The sequence below is a fragment of the Zingiber officinale genome, chromosome 8B (genome assembly GCF_018446385.1).
Source record: "Zingiber officinale cultivar Zhangliang chromosome 8B, Zo_v1.1, whole genome shotgun sequence".
Classification (NCBI taxonomy): Eukaryota; Viridiplantae; Streptophyta; class Magnoliopsida; order Zingiberales; family Zingiberaceae; genus Zingiber; species Zingiber officinale.
In genome coordinates this window covers 112,092,630-112,110,798 of record NC_056001.1, presented here as the reverse complement: position 1 = coordinate 112,110,798, position 18,169 = coordinate 112,092,630, and the positions used below count along the sequence as shown (strand labels likewise).

Here is an 18,169-nt window from a genome sequence, read left to right as displayed (position 1 = left end):
ATGCTAATGTGCACTGTTGTGCTGATCACTCTGCCTTCCTTACTTATCAGGTAATTGAAGGCACTTCCGTGATCATGGGGAACCATTCTGCAGCCAGGGTGTTTGGGATAGGACAAGTTGACCTGAGGTTCACTTCTGGAAAAGTCCTGTCACTGCATGAGGTGCATCATGTTCCATTTGTCCGTCGAAATCTGATTAGCGAGTCAAAGTTAGTCTGTGCTGGTTATGAGTTAAACTTTAAATGTAATAAAGTTGTAATATTACATTTAGGAACCTTTATTGAAAAAGGTTACCTTAATGAAGGTTTATTTAAACTCAATGTAGAAAATGCTACCTTAAATAAATCTACTGATATTGGTTGTTCATATAACATTGAGTCTTATGATATATGGCATGATAGATTAGGACATGTCAATTTTAATACCGTAAAAAGGATGATGAATCTAGACATGATTCCTAAGCATGCTATAAATAATAAGAAAAAATGTGAAGTTTGTGTGCAATATAAACAAACCTGTAAACCCTTCAAATCAATTGATAGAAATTCTGACATTTTAGAATTGATTCATACTGATTGTTGTGAATTTAACGGTGTAATAACGAGAGATCATAAAAGGTATTTTATTACCTTCATTGATGATTACTCTCGTTATTGCTATGTTTATTTGCTGAAAACTAAGGATGAAGCTTTAGATAAATTTATGATTTTTAAATCTGAAGCTGAGAATCAAACAAATAAATCTATTAAGAGGTTAAGGTTTAATAGGGGTGGAGAGTTTACCTCGAACCTGTTTCAAAAATTTTGTCAAGATACAGGTATAATTCACGAGGTAACTGCTCCATATAGTCCGCAATCCAACGGTATAGCAGAACGGAAAAATCGAACCCTTGAAGATATGATTAATTCCATGTTAGGCAGTTCTGGGTTAACCAACTTCATGTGGGGGGAGGCTCTATATACTGCATACCATGTATTAAATAGAGTCCCCATGAAGTCAAAGGATAAAAACCCATATAAGCTTTGGAAAGGCCGGAGGACAAGTTTGAAATACCTTAAAGTGTGGGGATGCCTTGCAAAGGTACTAGTACCTCAACACAGAAGGAAAAAACTTGGTCCAAAGACCGTAGATGGTATCTTCTTGGGTTATGCTCAAAATAGTATTGCATATAGGTTTCTGATTATAAAATCAGAAATTTCTGGAATAGATGCAAATACTATTGTAGAACTTCACGATGCTACATTTTTTGAGGATATATTTCCTATGAAGACGAGAACACCTTAGTCTATATCTAGTATTCCTACTAGAGATAAGTCTGCTTCTGTAGAGGCCCCATTATCCGTAGAAGGTACACCTTCCTCAAGTCACTCTAGACTAGATGAATCTAGTGAGTGTACAGAACTGAGAAGGAGCAAGAGGCAACGTGTGTCTACGGATTTAGGCCAGGATTTTATCACCTATAATATAGAAGGTGACCCTGTGACATATAGAGATGCTATGGCTTCTCCTGAAGCTAAGCACTGGAAAGAGGCCATTAAAAGTGAAATGGACTCTATTATCTCTAATGTCACTTGGGAGTTGGTAGATTTACCTCCTTGGTGTAACACTATAGGATGTAAATGGGTGTTTAAGAGAAAACTAAAACCTGATGAGTCAGTAGATAAATTCAAAGTCCACCTAGTTGCTAAGGGATTCAAACAGAAAGAAGGGATTGACTATTTTGACACTTATTCTCCTGTTACCATAATTACTACAATCCGAGTGTTAATAGCATTGGCATCCATATATCATCTTGAGGTCCATCAAATGGATGTCAAAATGGCATTCCTTAATGGAGATCTTGAAGAAGAGATATATATGGATCAGCCTGAAGGACATGTAGTTTCTGGAAATGAGAATAAAGTCTGTAGGTTAGTCAAATCTCTTTATGGTTTGAAGCAAGTCTCAAAGCAGTGGCACAAAAAATTTGATAGAGCTATGCTATCATTTGGGTTTGAAATGAATGACTCTGATAAATGTGTGTATGCTAAAATGAAAGGTGATAATTGTATTATCTTATGTTTATATGTAGATGATATTCTACTTTTTGGTTCTAACCTTTCTATTATTAATGAGACTAAGGCCCTCTTAAGTGGTAAGTTTGATATGAAGGATATGAGTTGTGCTGATATGATTTTAGGGTTGAAGTTGACTCGTTCAACTGATGGAATAGCAATTTCTCAGTCACTCTATATTGAGAGAGTATTAGAGAAATATGGCTATAGCCAAGTTAATTCTGTCGTCACACCCTATGATCCTTCAAAAACTCTCCACAAGAATAAGAGTGGTGTGGCAGTGTCTCAATTAAGATACTCACAAATAATAGGTAGTCTAATGTATTTAACAAATTGTTCTAGACCTGATATTTCTTTTGCTATATCAAAATTGAGCAGGTTTACCATCTGTCCGGACAGAACGCATTGAGATGCATTAGACAAAGTACTCAGATACCTAAAAGGCACTATATCCTTGGGCTTGTAGTATGGGAGATTCCCTGCAGTCTTGGAGGGATATAGTGATGCTAGTTGGATAGCTGACACTGTTGAGTGTAAAGGTATTACTGGTTATGTCTTTACACTTGGAGGCGGTGCAGTTGCTTGGAGGTCTGTTAAATAGACGATTATAACTCATTCTACATCTGAGACAGAATTGTGTGCTTTGGATACCACAGTAACTGAAGATGATTGGCTTAAGGGTCTTCTTTCTGAAATTCCCTTGATGATGAAGCCAATACCTTCTATTTCAGTACACTGTGATAATCAAACAACAATAGCTCAGATTAGAAGCTCCAAGTATAACTAGAAACAGAAGAGACATGTACGAATAAGATTAAAGTCTATTCGTGAGCTAGTGTCTCTTGGAGTGGTGTCATTAGACTTTGTAAGTTCAAAGGACAATATTGCTGATCCACTCACTAAAGGACTTGATTCTGAGAAAATCAAGAGATCCAGTAAGGGAATGAGACTGAGGCCTATCCTGGATTCATCTATAGCGGCAACCCAACCTATCTGATTGGAGATCCCAAGAAGTAGGTTCAATGTGGTATAAACAAGTTATAAGGATGAATTGTAAGCATCAAATTGATTGAGATGTAATCTCATAGTCTCTTCCCTAGATAGATGCTTGACTGCTAGTATGGATGAGCTTAAGAGCTCTTAATGAGTTCAAGGTCTTAATGACAGGATGCTCGCAGTACATCCTTGGAGAACTCACCTATGTAAGTGTAACTGTGAGGCCGCAGTGTGGGGGGTCTAGGCAACTCTCCTTAGCACTTATGAAACAAGATTTGGTGGCATGGCCGTAATGCACCAACCCAGAAGGATTCAACTATCGCCCGTGATGAGTTGTTACCAATTGATTTTCACATATAAAAGGTTTAAGATCAAGACTGAGTTCTCTTCAAACCTATGTGAATAAGATTGGTGTACTTAGGTGAAAATTCAAACCGGAAAGTTTTTTCACTAAAAGCTCATTGCAATCAAGCCTCAGAACATATCTTTATTTTCGACCAAAAATAATTTGAATTAGTGGGGGATTGTTGAGTTTTAATTCAAGTTATTTCTTTTGGTAATACATATGTATGCATTTAGTTCCACATTGCTAAGCAAAGAAGGTTGGAAGGCCTTATATATGGAGCCCTTCCATCCTTGCTTAGCAAAGTTAAGGGGGGCCTATACGCATGCGCGGGCCGAGCCCAAATCAAGTGGTTTCAGGGGGTTCGAGCCGGAAATCCATAAACCGGGTGTGACGCAAGCGATCATCGCGCGCAGGGGGGGTGCAAATCCCCAATCGTGGGTCTCTCACTTGCAGGCGGCCTGGTTTGTTTTTGCCAGTCTGGTTCTTGGTTCTGACCCGCCCGTGAGGAAGCGCACTTGGGTTTGGTTCTATCAGCGTGAGGAAGCGAAGCAACGCGACGCACCTCTGTCCGCGTGAGGAAGCGAAGCAACGCGCGCTTTGATTCCTGGTGTGCTTGCGCTGCTTCAGAGTGTATAAATACACTCCCTCTGTTCCTGGTTAAACACACTCTCTCAAAAAAAAGCATTCTCTGCTTTCTCCTTCTTCTTCTTCCTTTCGAGTTTTCCTTTGTTCTGAGGCTTTGGTTCCGCGATCTGAGGTTGAGTCCGAGTGTGGAGTTCGTCTTGGAGTGCACCTACGAATGGTGCGAGAGATTATCGGATCTTGGGAGAATTTTGCTGGAGAGCCTCTGCACTGTGGGCGGTAATAAATTCTCTAAAGACAGTCGGCATGCTAGCGCTTCAACCAGAGATACACAATTTCTGAACCTTACTCTTATATTACCCGTTTATTGCATGCTTATTATTTTTGGTACAAATAGATTACTGTGTTAGCGTAATCAGATTACAACAGTTTTGTGCTCACACAGTTGCAAACTTTAACAAATCTTCAAGAAATAAGATTACGAAACCTAGAACGAGTAGAGGAGACTCAAACAAACGTGTTGATGGGCCAACAAAGTCTACGCGACTTGTCATTGCATTGGGGTGGTGAAGAATCAAATGAGAGTTCTGAATCAGTTACATTACTGTTGGTACTCGAACCTCTCCGACCCAACATGCATTTGAAAAGTCTAGAGATCATGTCTTATAAAGGAGTGGAATTTCCTGGTTGGATGAGTGAACAACAACTTGCTGGTTTCGATTCTTTAGTTGAAGTGAGACTCATCAATCTCAGTGTTGGTTGCTACTCGGAAAGCCTATAGGTTCCACTGTACAAAAATTTTGTACAAAGATCTGAACCTTTTCCTAGCTACCATGTGTTCTTTTAAATTAAATTTTGGATCTCCTGTGGAACTTAACACGTTTGATCCAAAACTTAATCTATTTGTTCTTTTAGGTTTTGACTTGGATCTCCTGCGGAACTTAACACGTTCGACCCAAGTCTCCTTAAGTTATTAATTCCATTAAATATTAATTTCCATAAAAGGTTCCCAGTACTGACGTGGCGAGGCACATGGCCTTCTTGGATATGGGAGCAACCACCACCGACTAGACAAAACCTTTAATAGAAAGCTAATATTTAATTTCCTAAAATAACTTTAGGTTAACCAAAGAGAACAATCAAATCACAAGGAAAAGAAAGAAACAAAAGAACACAACTTCGAAAAAACATATTCGAAATACTAGAATGTAAGCCTCTTGTATTTGGTATTATTTCCATAAATAACTAGCATGATGCGGAAATAGAAATTACTAGTTATACCTTGTAGAAAAACCTCTTGATCTTCTACCGTATTCCTCTTCTAACCTCGGACGTTGTGTGGGCAACGATCTACCAAGATGAGAAACCACCAACCACCTTCTTCTTCTCCAAGCAAGGTTCGGCCACAAAGGAAGAACTTTACCAAAGAAGAAAATCAAAATACTAACCAAGCTCCAAGAGATGCTAGCTTTCTCTCCTTCTTCTTCTTCTTCTCCAAGTAGTATCCGGCCACCACAAGAACTCCAAGAGAGATGAAGTATTCGGCCACCACAAGAGGAAGAGAGGGAGAGGATGATGGCCGGCCACAACACCAAGGAAAGAGGGAGAGAAAACAATAGAGGTTGTGTCTTGTGAAGGCACCCTCACCCCTTCTTTTATATTCCTTGGCCTAGGCAAATTAGGAAATTTAATTACAATAAAATTTTCTTAATTTCCTTGACATGATTTATTTGAGAAAAATAAAATAAAATTTCCCAAATAAACTCTAATGGCCGGCCACATCAAGAGGAAGCAAATTGGACAAGTTTTAATCAACAATTAAAACTTTCCTTATTTGTTTCCGGAAATTTTAAAAAATAAAATTTCTCTTTAAAAATCTCTTCATGGTTAATAAAAGAAAATATCTATAATTTTAATTTTATTAACATGTGAATAATTTTAAAGAGAAAATAAAAAACTCTTCAATCTACAAATAAGGAAAGAGATCTAATCTCTTTCTTTAATCTTTTGTAAATCTTTTATAAGAGAGATATTTTAATTTTAATTCTCTTTAAATTATATCTTCCACATAATAATAAAATCTAAAATTAAATTTCTTTTTATTTAATTATGGCCGGCCCTACTAGCTTGGGTTCAAGCTAGGGCCGCCACCTTAAACAAGCTTAGGCCGGCCCTAGCTTGGTTCCCAAGCTAGCTTGGCCGGCCCCCGTTAGGTGGGTATAGAAGGTGGGTATATGTGGGTATAGTACTCTATAAATAAGAGGCTACGATAGGGACCGAGAGGAGGAATTGGTTTTGGTCTCCCGATAAAATTAAGCATCCCATGTTCGCCCCGAACACACAACTTAATTTTATCAATGATAATTCATTCCACTAGAGAACTATCATTGAACTACCGCACCAATCCCAAATTACATTTTTGGGCTCCTTCTTATTATGAGTGTGTTAGTCTCCCTGTGTTTAATATATCGAATGTCCACTAATTAAGTGAGTTACTGACAACTCATTTAATTAATATCTAAGTCCAAGAGTAGTACCACTCAACCTTATTATCATGTCGGACTAAGTCCACCTGCAGGGTTTAACATGACAATCTTTATGAGCTCCTCTTGAGGACATTATCAACCTAGTATCACTAGGACACAGTTTCCTTCTATAATCAACAACACACACTATGAGTGATACCATTTCCCAATTTATCGGGTTTATTGATTCATCGAACTAAATCTCACCCATTGATAAATTAAAGAAATAACAAACATATGTGCTTGTTATTATATTAGGATTAAGAGCACACACTTCCATAATAACTGAGGTCTTTGTTCCTTTATAAAGTCGGTATAAAAGGAACGACCTCAAATGGTCCTACTCAATACACTCTGAGTGTACTAGTGTAATTATATAGTCAAGATAAACTAATACCTAATTACACTACGACCTTCTAATGGTTTGTTCCTTTCCATTCTGGTCGTGAGCTACTGTTTATAATTTATAAGGTACTGATAACATCATCTTCTGTATGTGACATCACATACTATGTTATCTACAATATAAATTAAATGAACAACTACAAACAAATGTAGATAATTAGACCAAATGTGATTCTTTATTCAAAATAAATGTTTACAAAAGCTTAGGCTTTCAGTATACACTCTAACAATCTCCCACTTATACTAATGACTAAGCTGCCATATCTTCTGCCATACATCTGATTCCCATTCCCTTCACATGCCGATCGAAAGCTTTCGCCGGAAGGGCCTTAGTAAAAGGATCTGCCAGATTATCCGCTGATGCAATCTTGGCGATGACAACTTCTCCTCGCTTCACGATATCTCTTATCAGGTGGTACTTGCGCTCTATATGTTTACTTGCTTTATGAGCTCGTGGTTCCTTCGAGTTTGCAACTGCACCGCTATTATCACAATAAATTGTGATGATTTTGGGCAAATCAGGAATCACATCTAAGTCCATTAGGAAGTTCCTGAGCCACACAGCTTCTTTGGCTGTCTCAGAGGCTGCCACATACTCAGCTTCCATGGTTGAGTCAAAAACATATTTCTGCTTAACATTCCTCCATGCAATGGTTCCACCTCCTAAAGTAAACACATAGCCTGATGTAGAATTACTATTGTCCCTATCTGATTGAAAGTCAGAATCCGTGTATCCCACAGGGATCAAATCATCTGCTTGGTAAACTAGCATATAATCTCTAGTCCTTCTCAGGTACTTTAATATATGCTTTACAGCAGTCCAATGTCCTTGTCCAGGGTTACTTTGATATCTGCTAACCATGCCCACGGTAAAACAGATATCCGGTCTCGTGCATAACATAGCATACATTAGGCTTCCTACAGCCAAAACATAAGGAACTGCCTTCATATCCTCTATCTCCTTTAATGTTCGGCGACATATCTTTAGATAAAACTACTTCATGTCTAAAAGGTAGAAAACCTTTCTTAGAGTCTTGCATGCTAAAACGAGTAAGGATTGTATCAATATATGAAGCTTGGGACAAGCACAACATCCTTTTTTTGCGATCCCTTATTACTTTGATCCCAAGAATATGTGTGCATTCTCCTAAGTCCTTCATATCGAATTATTTGTACAACCATACCCTTACTTCCGATAATACCTTGACATTGTTGTCAATTAACAAAATATCATCTACGTATAGTACAAGAAATACCACCACGTTTCCGTTACACTTCTTATATACACAAGACTCATCCGGACTTTGAATAAATCCATATGTCAGGATTACTTCATTAAACCGGATGTTCCAAGACCTTGAAGCTTGCTTTAGTCCATAAATAGACCGATTGAGCTTGCATACCAGATGCTCTTTGCTCTTTTCAATAAATCCTTCTGGTTGCTTCATATGGATGTTCTCTTCAAGACTTCCATTAAGGAAAGTTGTCTTGACATCCATTTGCCAAATCTCATAATCCATATGAGCAGAATGGATAAGAGTATCCGGATAGACTTAAGCATGGCTACCGGTGAAAAGGTTTCCTCATAATCGATTCCTCTTTCTAAGTGTACCCTTTCACAACAAGCCTAGCTTTGAAGGTTTCTACCTTCCGTCCCCTCTTTTCCTTTTGTAGATCCACTTGCATCCAACGGCTTTTACACCATCGTGGTTCTACAAGCTCCCGGACCTTATTAGAGTACATGGACTCTATTTCGAATTCATTGCCTTTTGCCAAGATGTCGCATCTATATCTTGGAGTGCTTCATCATATGATCGGGGATCAGGTTCATGTTTACCGGATCAAGTCCAAGACTCTCCCAAAACATGAATCTTTCAGTCAGACACAACCCTCCCACTACGACGAGGCACTTGTTTGTGGTTGTGTATCATGTGTGACACGTGTTGCGCTCTTGTGGTACTTCATCTTGTCGTTAGGTGAAGTAGACATGTCCTCTCTAAGTTCTTCTAAAACAACTTTACTCGGGCTTGTGATCCATTATATAGTCTTCTTCTAAAACGGGCATTGGTGCTAACAATGACCTTCGGTCTTAGGACTATAAAATAAACCACCTTTCGTTCCTTTGGGATATCCTACAAACACGCGAACTTCTGACGAGATTCTAACTTATCAAGATCTGGTTTCAGCACATGTGCTGGACTACCCCATATCCGAATATGTCTTAGACGGGTTTTCGCCCATTCCACAATTCTATGGGAGTAGAAGAAACTGATTTAGAAGGTACTAAGTTCGGAACGATACTGCTTGTTTCGAGCATATCCCCAAAACGAATTTGGTAATTCGAATAACTCATCATTGATCTAACCATCTCCATAAGAGTCCTATTCCTTCGCTCGCTACACCATTCTGTTGGGTGTTCCAGTGCAGACAATTGGGATTGAATCCGCCTTCGATAAGTAATTCCTAAACTCTCCTAAGAGGTATTCGCCACCACGATCCGATCAGTAGTGTCTTGATACTTTTACCTAGTCGTTTCTCCACATCACCTTGTATTCTTTGAACTTATCAAAGCACTCGGACTTGCGCATTAGGTAAATGTATCCATATCTTGAATAATCGCCTATGAAAGAGACAAAATATTCAAAACCTCCTCTTGCACGGACGGACATAGGACCACACAAATCGAGTGAACCAACTCTAACACTTCTTTGGCTCTATACCCTTGGCCTTGAACGGCCTCTTGGTCATTTTACCTTCTAAGCAAGATTCACAAGTTGGAAAATTTTCCAACTCTAATGAACTTAAAGTCCATCAGCTAAGCCTTCGAATCCTACTTAAGTTAATATGACCAAGCCTTAGATGCCAAAGATATGCTTGGTTCATTTCAAGGTTCTTTTCTCTTATTAGAATTAGAAGATGAATTATAAATTTCCATGTTTTGCTTTGTGGAAGAATTTGGATTTAAAATATACAAATTGCCAACTAATGCACCGGAACAGATAATCACTTTTTTCTTTTAATAACTACATCGTTATCGAAAGAAACCGAATATCCATCTAAAAACAGTTTAGAAACTGAAATTAAATTCTTTCTAAAACCTGGGTACATAAAGACAATTTCTTAAAACCAAATTTCTATTTCTACTAAAAGATAAGTAGACGCCTCCCACTGCAATAGCTGCCACCTTAGTAGCATTGCCCATGTAGACAGTAATCTCCCTTCAGATTTCCTGGAACCCCTGCAAGGAATTACAGACATGATCGGTGGCTCTCGTATCTACACACCAGGTGTTGGTAGATAACACCGCTAAACATGTTTCAACAACTAGAGTATGAGATATACCTTTGTTTTGGTTCTTACGAGAAATCCGCCTTCCAATGTCCTGCTTGCAGATGAAGCACTTGCCCTTGGCTTCTTCATTCCAACTTTAAATCCGTACTGAGATTTATTCACTTTCTTTCTTGAACCAGCTTGTTTCTTCTTCTTCTTACCTTCGGTTTAGAAGTAGAACCATTTTCAACATAGTGAATTTGAGCATTGTGACGAAATAACCCTTCTGCTTCTGTCAGTAGTTTCCCTAATGAATAAATCCTTTTATTCATATTATAGTTCAGACGGAACCGCTCAAAACTTCTAGGTAGGGTTTGGAGGATCATATCGATCTGGGTTTCCCATCAATTTCTCCTCCAAGGATCTCGTATTTCGTTCAGATAAGCCATCATGTTTAGGATATGATCCCTTACAGGAGTACCCTCTTGCATGGTGGTGTCATTATCTTTCTCATAGCTTCTTGTCTAGAAGCCCTATCTGATGACCAAAGAGTTCCTTGAGATTATATCATAAATCGTTGGTAAATCTTTATGTCGATGTTGCAATACATTTGACATTGAAGCCAAAATGTAACACCGCGCCATCTCATCTGCTTTTACCCATTTCCTATGATATTCAATCTCCTCTTGGGTAGATTCACCGGTGAGTGCATCAGGCAATGCTCAATCAGACAAATTTATAGCTTTCAGCAGTAAGAACAATATCCGGTTTCTTTTCCAATCTATGTTCCAATAAGTCTATTTTGTTGAAGTATGATGGACAATGGGTTGAAAGTCATCATAAGAATCACAAATAACTTTTGGTCGAACTCTAAATTTAGAATAATATTGATTCCTCAAACAATACTATTTTAAATTAACCAACACCTTAAAACACCGTGAATTTTGTATGCCACGTTAGTGTGGACGATACAAATTCAACATTTGTAAAAGGAGGGTTTTAACCCATTAATTTTATTATCTTGTCAACCTAACTTTTGACAAATAAAATTAATAGTTGGTATTATTTGGTCACACAAATAATAGCGGTGACTCGATTGGGAGGATACTATTAGATGTGTCTAAGTGTACACCATTACTTGACACTAAGTCCATTAATAAGATTATGCCCTTCCGTTGGGGAAGATCACACGCCCTTAATTAACTTCCTATAGTCATCCAAAATGGAAGTCTGTTCTAGTGATCCGAAAACAAGCTCATCCGTTATGGAGGAAGGCACTCGAGCCAACGCGAAGCTTGTTTGCATCACTTACAAACCAAGAATGGAGACCATGGGATTTACTTAAAATCCTCTCCCACTTAGTTATTTATAAATGAGGAATTTTAACTATGCTAGCCTACTAAACTTGTAAACTAACATGCACACACACAGCACAATATAAAAGCAATAAATGGAAAATCTAATTTTCAACTATTATGGCTTTTATCTTTAATTGTCCTCCGTGTGTTGTCATCCGAAGCTGCTGCCATATTTGGCCACCGCCACCGGGTCTAACTGTCGCATCCATCTTGCTCCTAGTTCCGCTGCGCCTCTGGTCCTTAGAAGGTTCCACGCTTTGCAAGATTCGATCCGCGACATAAATAGAATTTTACATTTTTGATCCTATATTCCATAAAAGGAATGTACATGTATCTAGATCAAAAATAAAATCCTAATAAAACTAAATACAGCTCCTGCTGTATTTTAATACAATCATGCACACACATATAAATTGCCCTTGACATGTCCAAGGGTCCAATCACACACATAATTAACTAAAAGCCATAATAGTTGGATCCTGCATCCATAGAGTTAGCACATCCTACTATTAACCTGCCTAAATTATGTATGACATGTGCATAATTAAACTAAATACCAAATACACAGAGGCAAAACCCTAGCTCTGATACCAATTGTTGGTTGCTACGGAAAGCCTATAGGTTCCACTGTAAAAAATTTTGTACAAAGATCTGAACCTTTTCCTAGCTACCATGTGTTCTTTTAAATTAAATTTTGGATCTCCTGCGGAACTTAACACGTTTGATCCAAAACTTAATCTATTTGTTCTTTTAGGTTTTGACTTGGATCTCCTGCGGAACTTAACACGTTCGACCCAAGTCTCCTTAAGTTATTAATTCCATTAAATATCAATTTCCATAAAAGGTTCCCAGTACTGACGTGGCGAGGCACATGGCCTTCTTGGATATGGGAGCAACCACCACCGACTAGACAAAACCTTTAATAGAAAGCTAATATTTAATTTCCTAAAATAACTTTAGGTTAACCAAAGAGTGTTATCAAATCACAAGGAAAAGAAAGAAACAAAAGAACACAACTTCGAAAAAACATATTCGAAATACTAGAACGTAAGGCTCTTGTATTTGGTATTATTTCCATAAATAACTAGCATGATGCGGAAATAGAAATTACTAGTTATACCTTGTAGAAAAACCTCTTGATCTTCTACCGTATTCCTCTTCTAACCTCGGACGTTGTGTGGGCAACGATCTACCAAGATGAGAAACCACCAACCACCTTCTTCTTCTCCAAGCAAGGTTCGGCCACAAAGGAAGAACTTTACCAAAGAAGAAAATCAAAATACTAACCAAGCTCCAAGAGATGCTAGCTTTCTCTCCTTCTTCTTCTTCTTCTCCAAGTAGTATCCGGCCACCACAAGAACTCCAAGAGAGATGAAGTATTCGGCCACCACAAGAGGAAGAGAGGGAGAGGGTAATGGCCGGCCACAACACCAAGGAGAAAGGGAGAGAAAACAATAGAGGTTGTGTCTTGTGAAGGCACCCTCACCCCTTCTTTTATATTCCTTGGCCTAGGCAAATTAGGAAATTTAATTACAATAAAATTTCCTTAATTTCCTTGACATGATTTATTTGAGAAAAATAAAATAAAATTTCCCAAATAAACTCTAATGGTCGGCCACATCAAGAGGAAGCAAATTGGACAAGTTTTAATCAACAATTAAAACTTTCCTTATTTGTTTCCGAAAATTTTAAAAAATAAAATTTCTCTTTAAAAATCTCTTCATGGTTAATAAAAGAAAATATCTATAATTTTAATTTTATTAACATGTGAATAATTTTAAAGAGAAAATAAAAAACTCTCCAATCTACAAATAAGGAAAGAGATCTAATCTCTTTCTTTAATCTTTTGTAAATCTTTTACAAGAGAGATATTTTAATTTTAATTCTCTTTAAATTATATCTTCCACATAATAATAAAATCTAAAATTAAATTTCTTTTTTTTATTTAATTATGGCCGGCCCTACTAGCTTGGGTTCAAGCTAGGGCCGGCCACCTTAAACCCAAGCTTAGGCCGGCCCTAGCTTGGTTCCCAAGCTAGCTTGGCCGGCCCCCTTTAGGTGGGTATAGAAGGTGGGTATATGTGGGTATAGTACTCTATAAATAAGAGGCTACGATAGGGACCGAGAGGAGGAATTGGTTTTGGTCTCCGATAAAATTAAGCATCCCATGTTCGCCCGAACACACAACTTAATTTTATCAATGATAATTCATTCCACTAGAGAACTATCATTGAACTACCGCACCAATCCCAAATTACATTTTGGGCTCCTTCTTATTATGAGTGTGTTAGTCTCCTGTGTTTAATATATCGAATGTCCACTAATTAAGTGAGTTACCGACAACTCATTTAATTAATATCTAAGTCCAAGAGTAGTACCACTCAACCTTATTATCATGTCGGACTAAGTCCACCTGCAGGGTTTAACATGACAATCTTTATGAGCTCCTCTTGAGGACATTATCAACCTAGTATCACTAGGACACAGTTTCCTTCTATAATCAACAACACACACTATGAGTGATACCATTTCCCAATTTATCGGGTTTATTGATTCATCGAACTAAATCTCACCCATTGATAAATTAAAGAAATAAATATCAAACATATGTGCTTGTTATTATATTAGGATTAAGAGCACACACTTCCATAATAACTGAGGTCTTTGTTCCTTTATAAAGTCGGTATAAAAGGAACGACCTCAAATGGTCCTACTCAATACACTCTGAGTGTACTAGTGTAATTATATAGTCAAGATAAACTAATACCTAATTACACTACGACCTTCTAATGGTTTGTTCCTTTCCATTCTGGTCGTGAGCTACTGTTTATAATTTATAAGGTACTGATAACATCATCTTCTGTATGTGACACCACATACTATGTTATCTACAATATAAATTAAATGAACAACTACAAACAAATGTAGATAATTAGACCAAATGTGATTCTTTATTCATAATGAATGTTTACAAAGCTTAGGCTTTCAGTATACACTCCAACACTCAGGAGGTGTGCTACATTACCATCACTCGGTCAACTTCATTGTCTCGAGAAGCTTGAGATAAGTGGCATGGATTTAATAAAACACATAGACAATACATTTTACGGGGATGGCGGCACATTTCCGATGTTGAGAGAGCTCACTTTCTCAGAAATGCTTGCACTAGAGAAATGGTTCATGACAGCAAGAAATTATGCTTATTTTTTTCCAAATCTTAGACAATTGACACTAATTCAGTGCCCAAAACTCAAGGAAATAGATCCGCATTATTATTGTCGTACAATGAGAGTATGGTTGAACAATGAGACAATATGGTCTGCTGAATTTTGCAATTGGGGCAACCTTCGATACATTAAAAGAATAGAGATAGTCGGGTGCCAAGATCTAAGATGTCTGCCACAAGGTATGCGAAGATTGAAGCGTCTATCTAAGATGATAACTAATAGTTGCAACAATTTGACGACTTTGGTAGCATTGGATTCACTTAGAGAATTGAACATATATGCTTGCCCAGTGCTAGCATTCAACCTAGAAGTATTTACAGAACTTAGGAGGCTTATAGGGCTGTAAACAAGCCGAGCCGAGCCGAGTTTAAAATGAACCAAGCTTTTGAAATGAGTATTTAGGCTTGGCTTGGTTTATTTTTTATGAGTTTGAGCTTGTTTGAAGCTTGGCTTGACCTTAGTTCATTTAGATGTTATCAAGCTCTCAATTCAAGCTTGGTTCGAGCTTTGCTCGAGCTTGGCTTGAGCTTGGTTCGAGCTTGGTTCGTTTAGATATTATCAAGCTCTCAATTCAAACTAGTTTAATTGTTTGAAACTTTTAGTTGCTTGATTGGTTATTGAGCTTGGTAATTTAAATTTATTTATTTATTTTATTTTATTTTATTATTTATTTAGCATATTGAAAAGAGTTGTATTAATAAATATGATTCGTGAATATTGTTTATGAACTTTATTCACGAACGTTAACGAGCTGAACACATATGTGTTGAAGTTTGTTTGTTTAGTTTAACGAGCTGTTCAAGCTTGTTTGTTTAATTAATTTTATGTATATTAAACGAATATAAACAAGCTCTTATCAAGCTGAACACCAAGTTTGTTCACGAATGCTTGGTTTATTTATAACCCTAAAGGCTTACAATTAAAGGCTGCCCGAAGATGCAAATGTGAGTGTGATCCTCATCTCCTAGTAGATTTCATTTAATTACTCCTCCTATGCTTCTATTCGCACCAACTATAACTGCTGAATTAATTATTGCTTCAATCAAAGTAGTTATTTATTCTCTTATTCCTTATTTGTTCTACCTATTAGATATTACATACCATCACTGCATTTATAATTAAACTTGTTACTTAGATAATTAAATAAAAATTAACTGACTTGTATGATTAGTAATATAAAGTGTTTGTCAACAAAATTTAACAGTGATATGGAAGATTGATCCATGTACCATTGTCTTAGCCATTAGACATATTGAAATAAAAAATAAAAAAAAAGGAAATTATGAAGTTTATTTGTACTTTTATTCATTGTACTTGGATGTTTGACTATAAAGTGTAGTGCAAAGGTTGGAAACTCAAACCAAGATTCAAATCCTCCATCAATTTAATGTTATCCAAGCTCATTATAATTGCATGACTAATAATTGCTTAGCATTTTAGTTTTCATGATGTCTGGAAGAAAAAAGATGAGAAACGATGGTGGAAAGCAGAAGAAGAAGAAGAAGAAGAAGAAGAAGATAATTAAAGAAACGACGGCGGGCAAAAGAAAAAAAAGAAGATGATGAAAAATATGACAATGCAAGTAGTTTTCTGCACCAAATTGAATGATTCCCTGGACATGTGGTAAGCAATAGTCGACTTCGAGCGGCGGCAATTAGAAGAATAGAAGATCCTAATTGATGCTGATATGCTTAGTTTATTTTTTATTTTGTGAAATTAATGTGTGTTTATTGAAACCCTTTATTTGTCATGCATCATTAATTAGACACAAATTATGGCTTGTGAACTTTCTCACGTCTCTTGAGAATTTATGCAACTAATCAAATGGATTTACTAATGTCTCTGGATGCATATAGTTAACGATATCAATGAACTTAGAAAGTTGCTTGATCTGTTGGATGTTTTAAAGTTGATATTATCTTAAATTGTTTTATTATTTATTTAATTGATAAATAATAGACAAAGACCGAGCCTATTAGATGAACTATTACAATAACAATAAGTGCATCTTTCTTCTCTTTTTCTTTGTAAACTAGCTTGTTAACCTATTTGAGCCAACTGAAGCGAAAGATTAGAATGTTATTTGAGACTTAAACTCTATATTTGTGAACTTTATTTAGTTACATGAATTTATTGTCTAAAGTTTTTTTTAAACATGTAACATAATTATTATTTTGTTAATTTATTTTAAATTTAAATACATAAAGAAATACTATATTTGTTTAAATTATTTATAATAAATTAAAAATGAGTGGCCATATAAGTTTTATGAATCCATGATTTAATTTAATAGGATTTATAAAAAAGTAAAGCTCAATTAACTTAATAAATATACTTAAAAAATTAAATAAGATAAAATGTACCATTACAATTCTTGCATAATTGTCTATGACCTCATTAATGCTCATAAAAAATTTATAAATAAATTTATTTATTAATTTATCTATCAAAAGATTTAATTATAAATTTATTTTTATATGAAAATTATAATAATATCTTATAAATTATATAATTATATAGCATTTGTAATATATTAAACTTGGTTTAGAAAAGTTTGAAGGGAGAAAAATAATTAAACGGTGTCTTAGAGAAATTAGTAATTAGAGAAATTGTCATTTTTCAAATCTAATATATTAAATTGATAAAAAGAAAAAGAAAATATGATTTAAAATACAGATTGTCAAATTTGATTATTAATAAGACGTCTATCATTACTAATTAATGCTCCCAAATATTCAAAATTATATGCTCTACTTTTTTTAAAACAAAATTATTAATTCATATTATTCATTTTTTTCCCAGTGCCTATGGTGCCGCATAAGGACATCCATATTGTCATTCAGGTACTCACGGTTCGATCCCCAGCTACGGCGTATTTGTAGGAATTTTTCCTCTAAATGGGAATGCAACCAAAGGATGTTGAGCTCTTGGATTGCCTGCCACGCATGTTTCCCGATTCACCCTGATGGTCGATGGAAAAATTCAGTGGGCCGGTCACCTTCAGGGGCTAGTTAACGAGACTAACTGGGTTTTTTTTTTTCTATATTCGATTTGTTAAGTATCTGGTCAATCTTGACTTAATTAACTCAGTCAAGTATCTAGTCTACCTTGGCCTGCTTGACTCTTCTTGTTGTCAACCTGGTTAAACATTGACCATAGGAAAATTGTTCCAATAATCTCCCTAAACGGACAATTACATCTGCAATCTCCATATATTGTCAAATATCGAAACCCAAACATCATGACTCAAACTTGAGTCAACTCAAGCTTGGTTAACCTTGACCCAGAGGATATTGCACTAACAGTCGCAACTAAGACTTCTCTTACCTAACTACAGTTAATTAGGACTAATCACTCGGTAGACTTCTCACTCTTACCTAACTACGATTAGAATTTCCCTTAATTAA

General features: G+C 36.4%; 1 protein-coding gene across 2 annotated transcripts in view; it reads left to right on the top strand.

The window, feature by feature from the left end:
- The window catches only part of LOC122017181, a 75,207-nt gene extending 58,638 nt beyond the window's left edge, over nucleotides 1-16,569 (top strand). The window contains exon 2 of one of the 2 annotated variants that reach the window (XR_006121287.1): nucleotides 16,195-16,569. Coding sequence is in view for 1 of the 2 variants with exons in the window: in XM_042574720.1 (XP_042430654.1) it covers nucleotides 16,203-16,324 (122 nt within the window). In the remaining variant the exon portion in view is untranslated. The remainder of the gene's footprint in view (nucleotides 1-16,194) is intronic. The other variant, XM_042574720.1, reaches the window with a different exon arrangement.
- The last annotated feature ends 1,600 nt before the right edge of the window (nucleotides 16,570-18,169 follow it).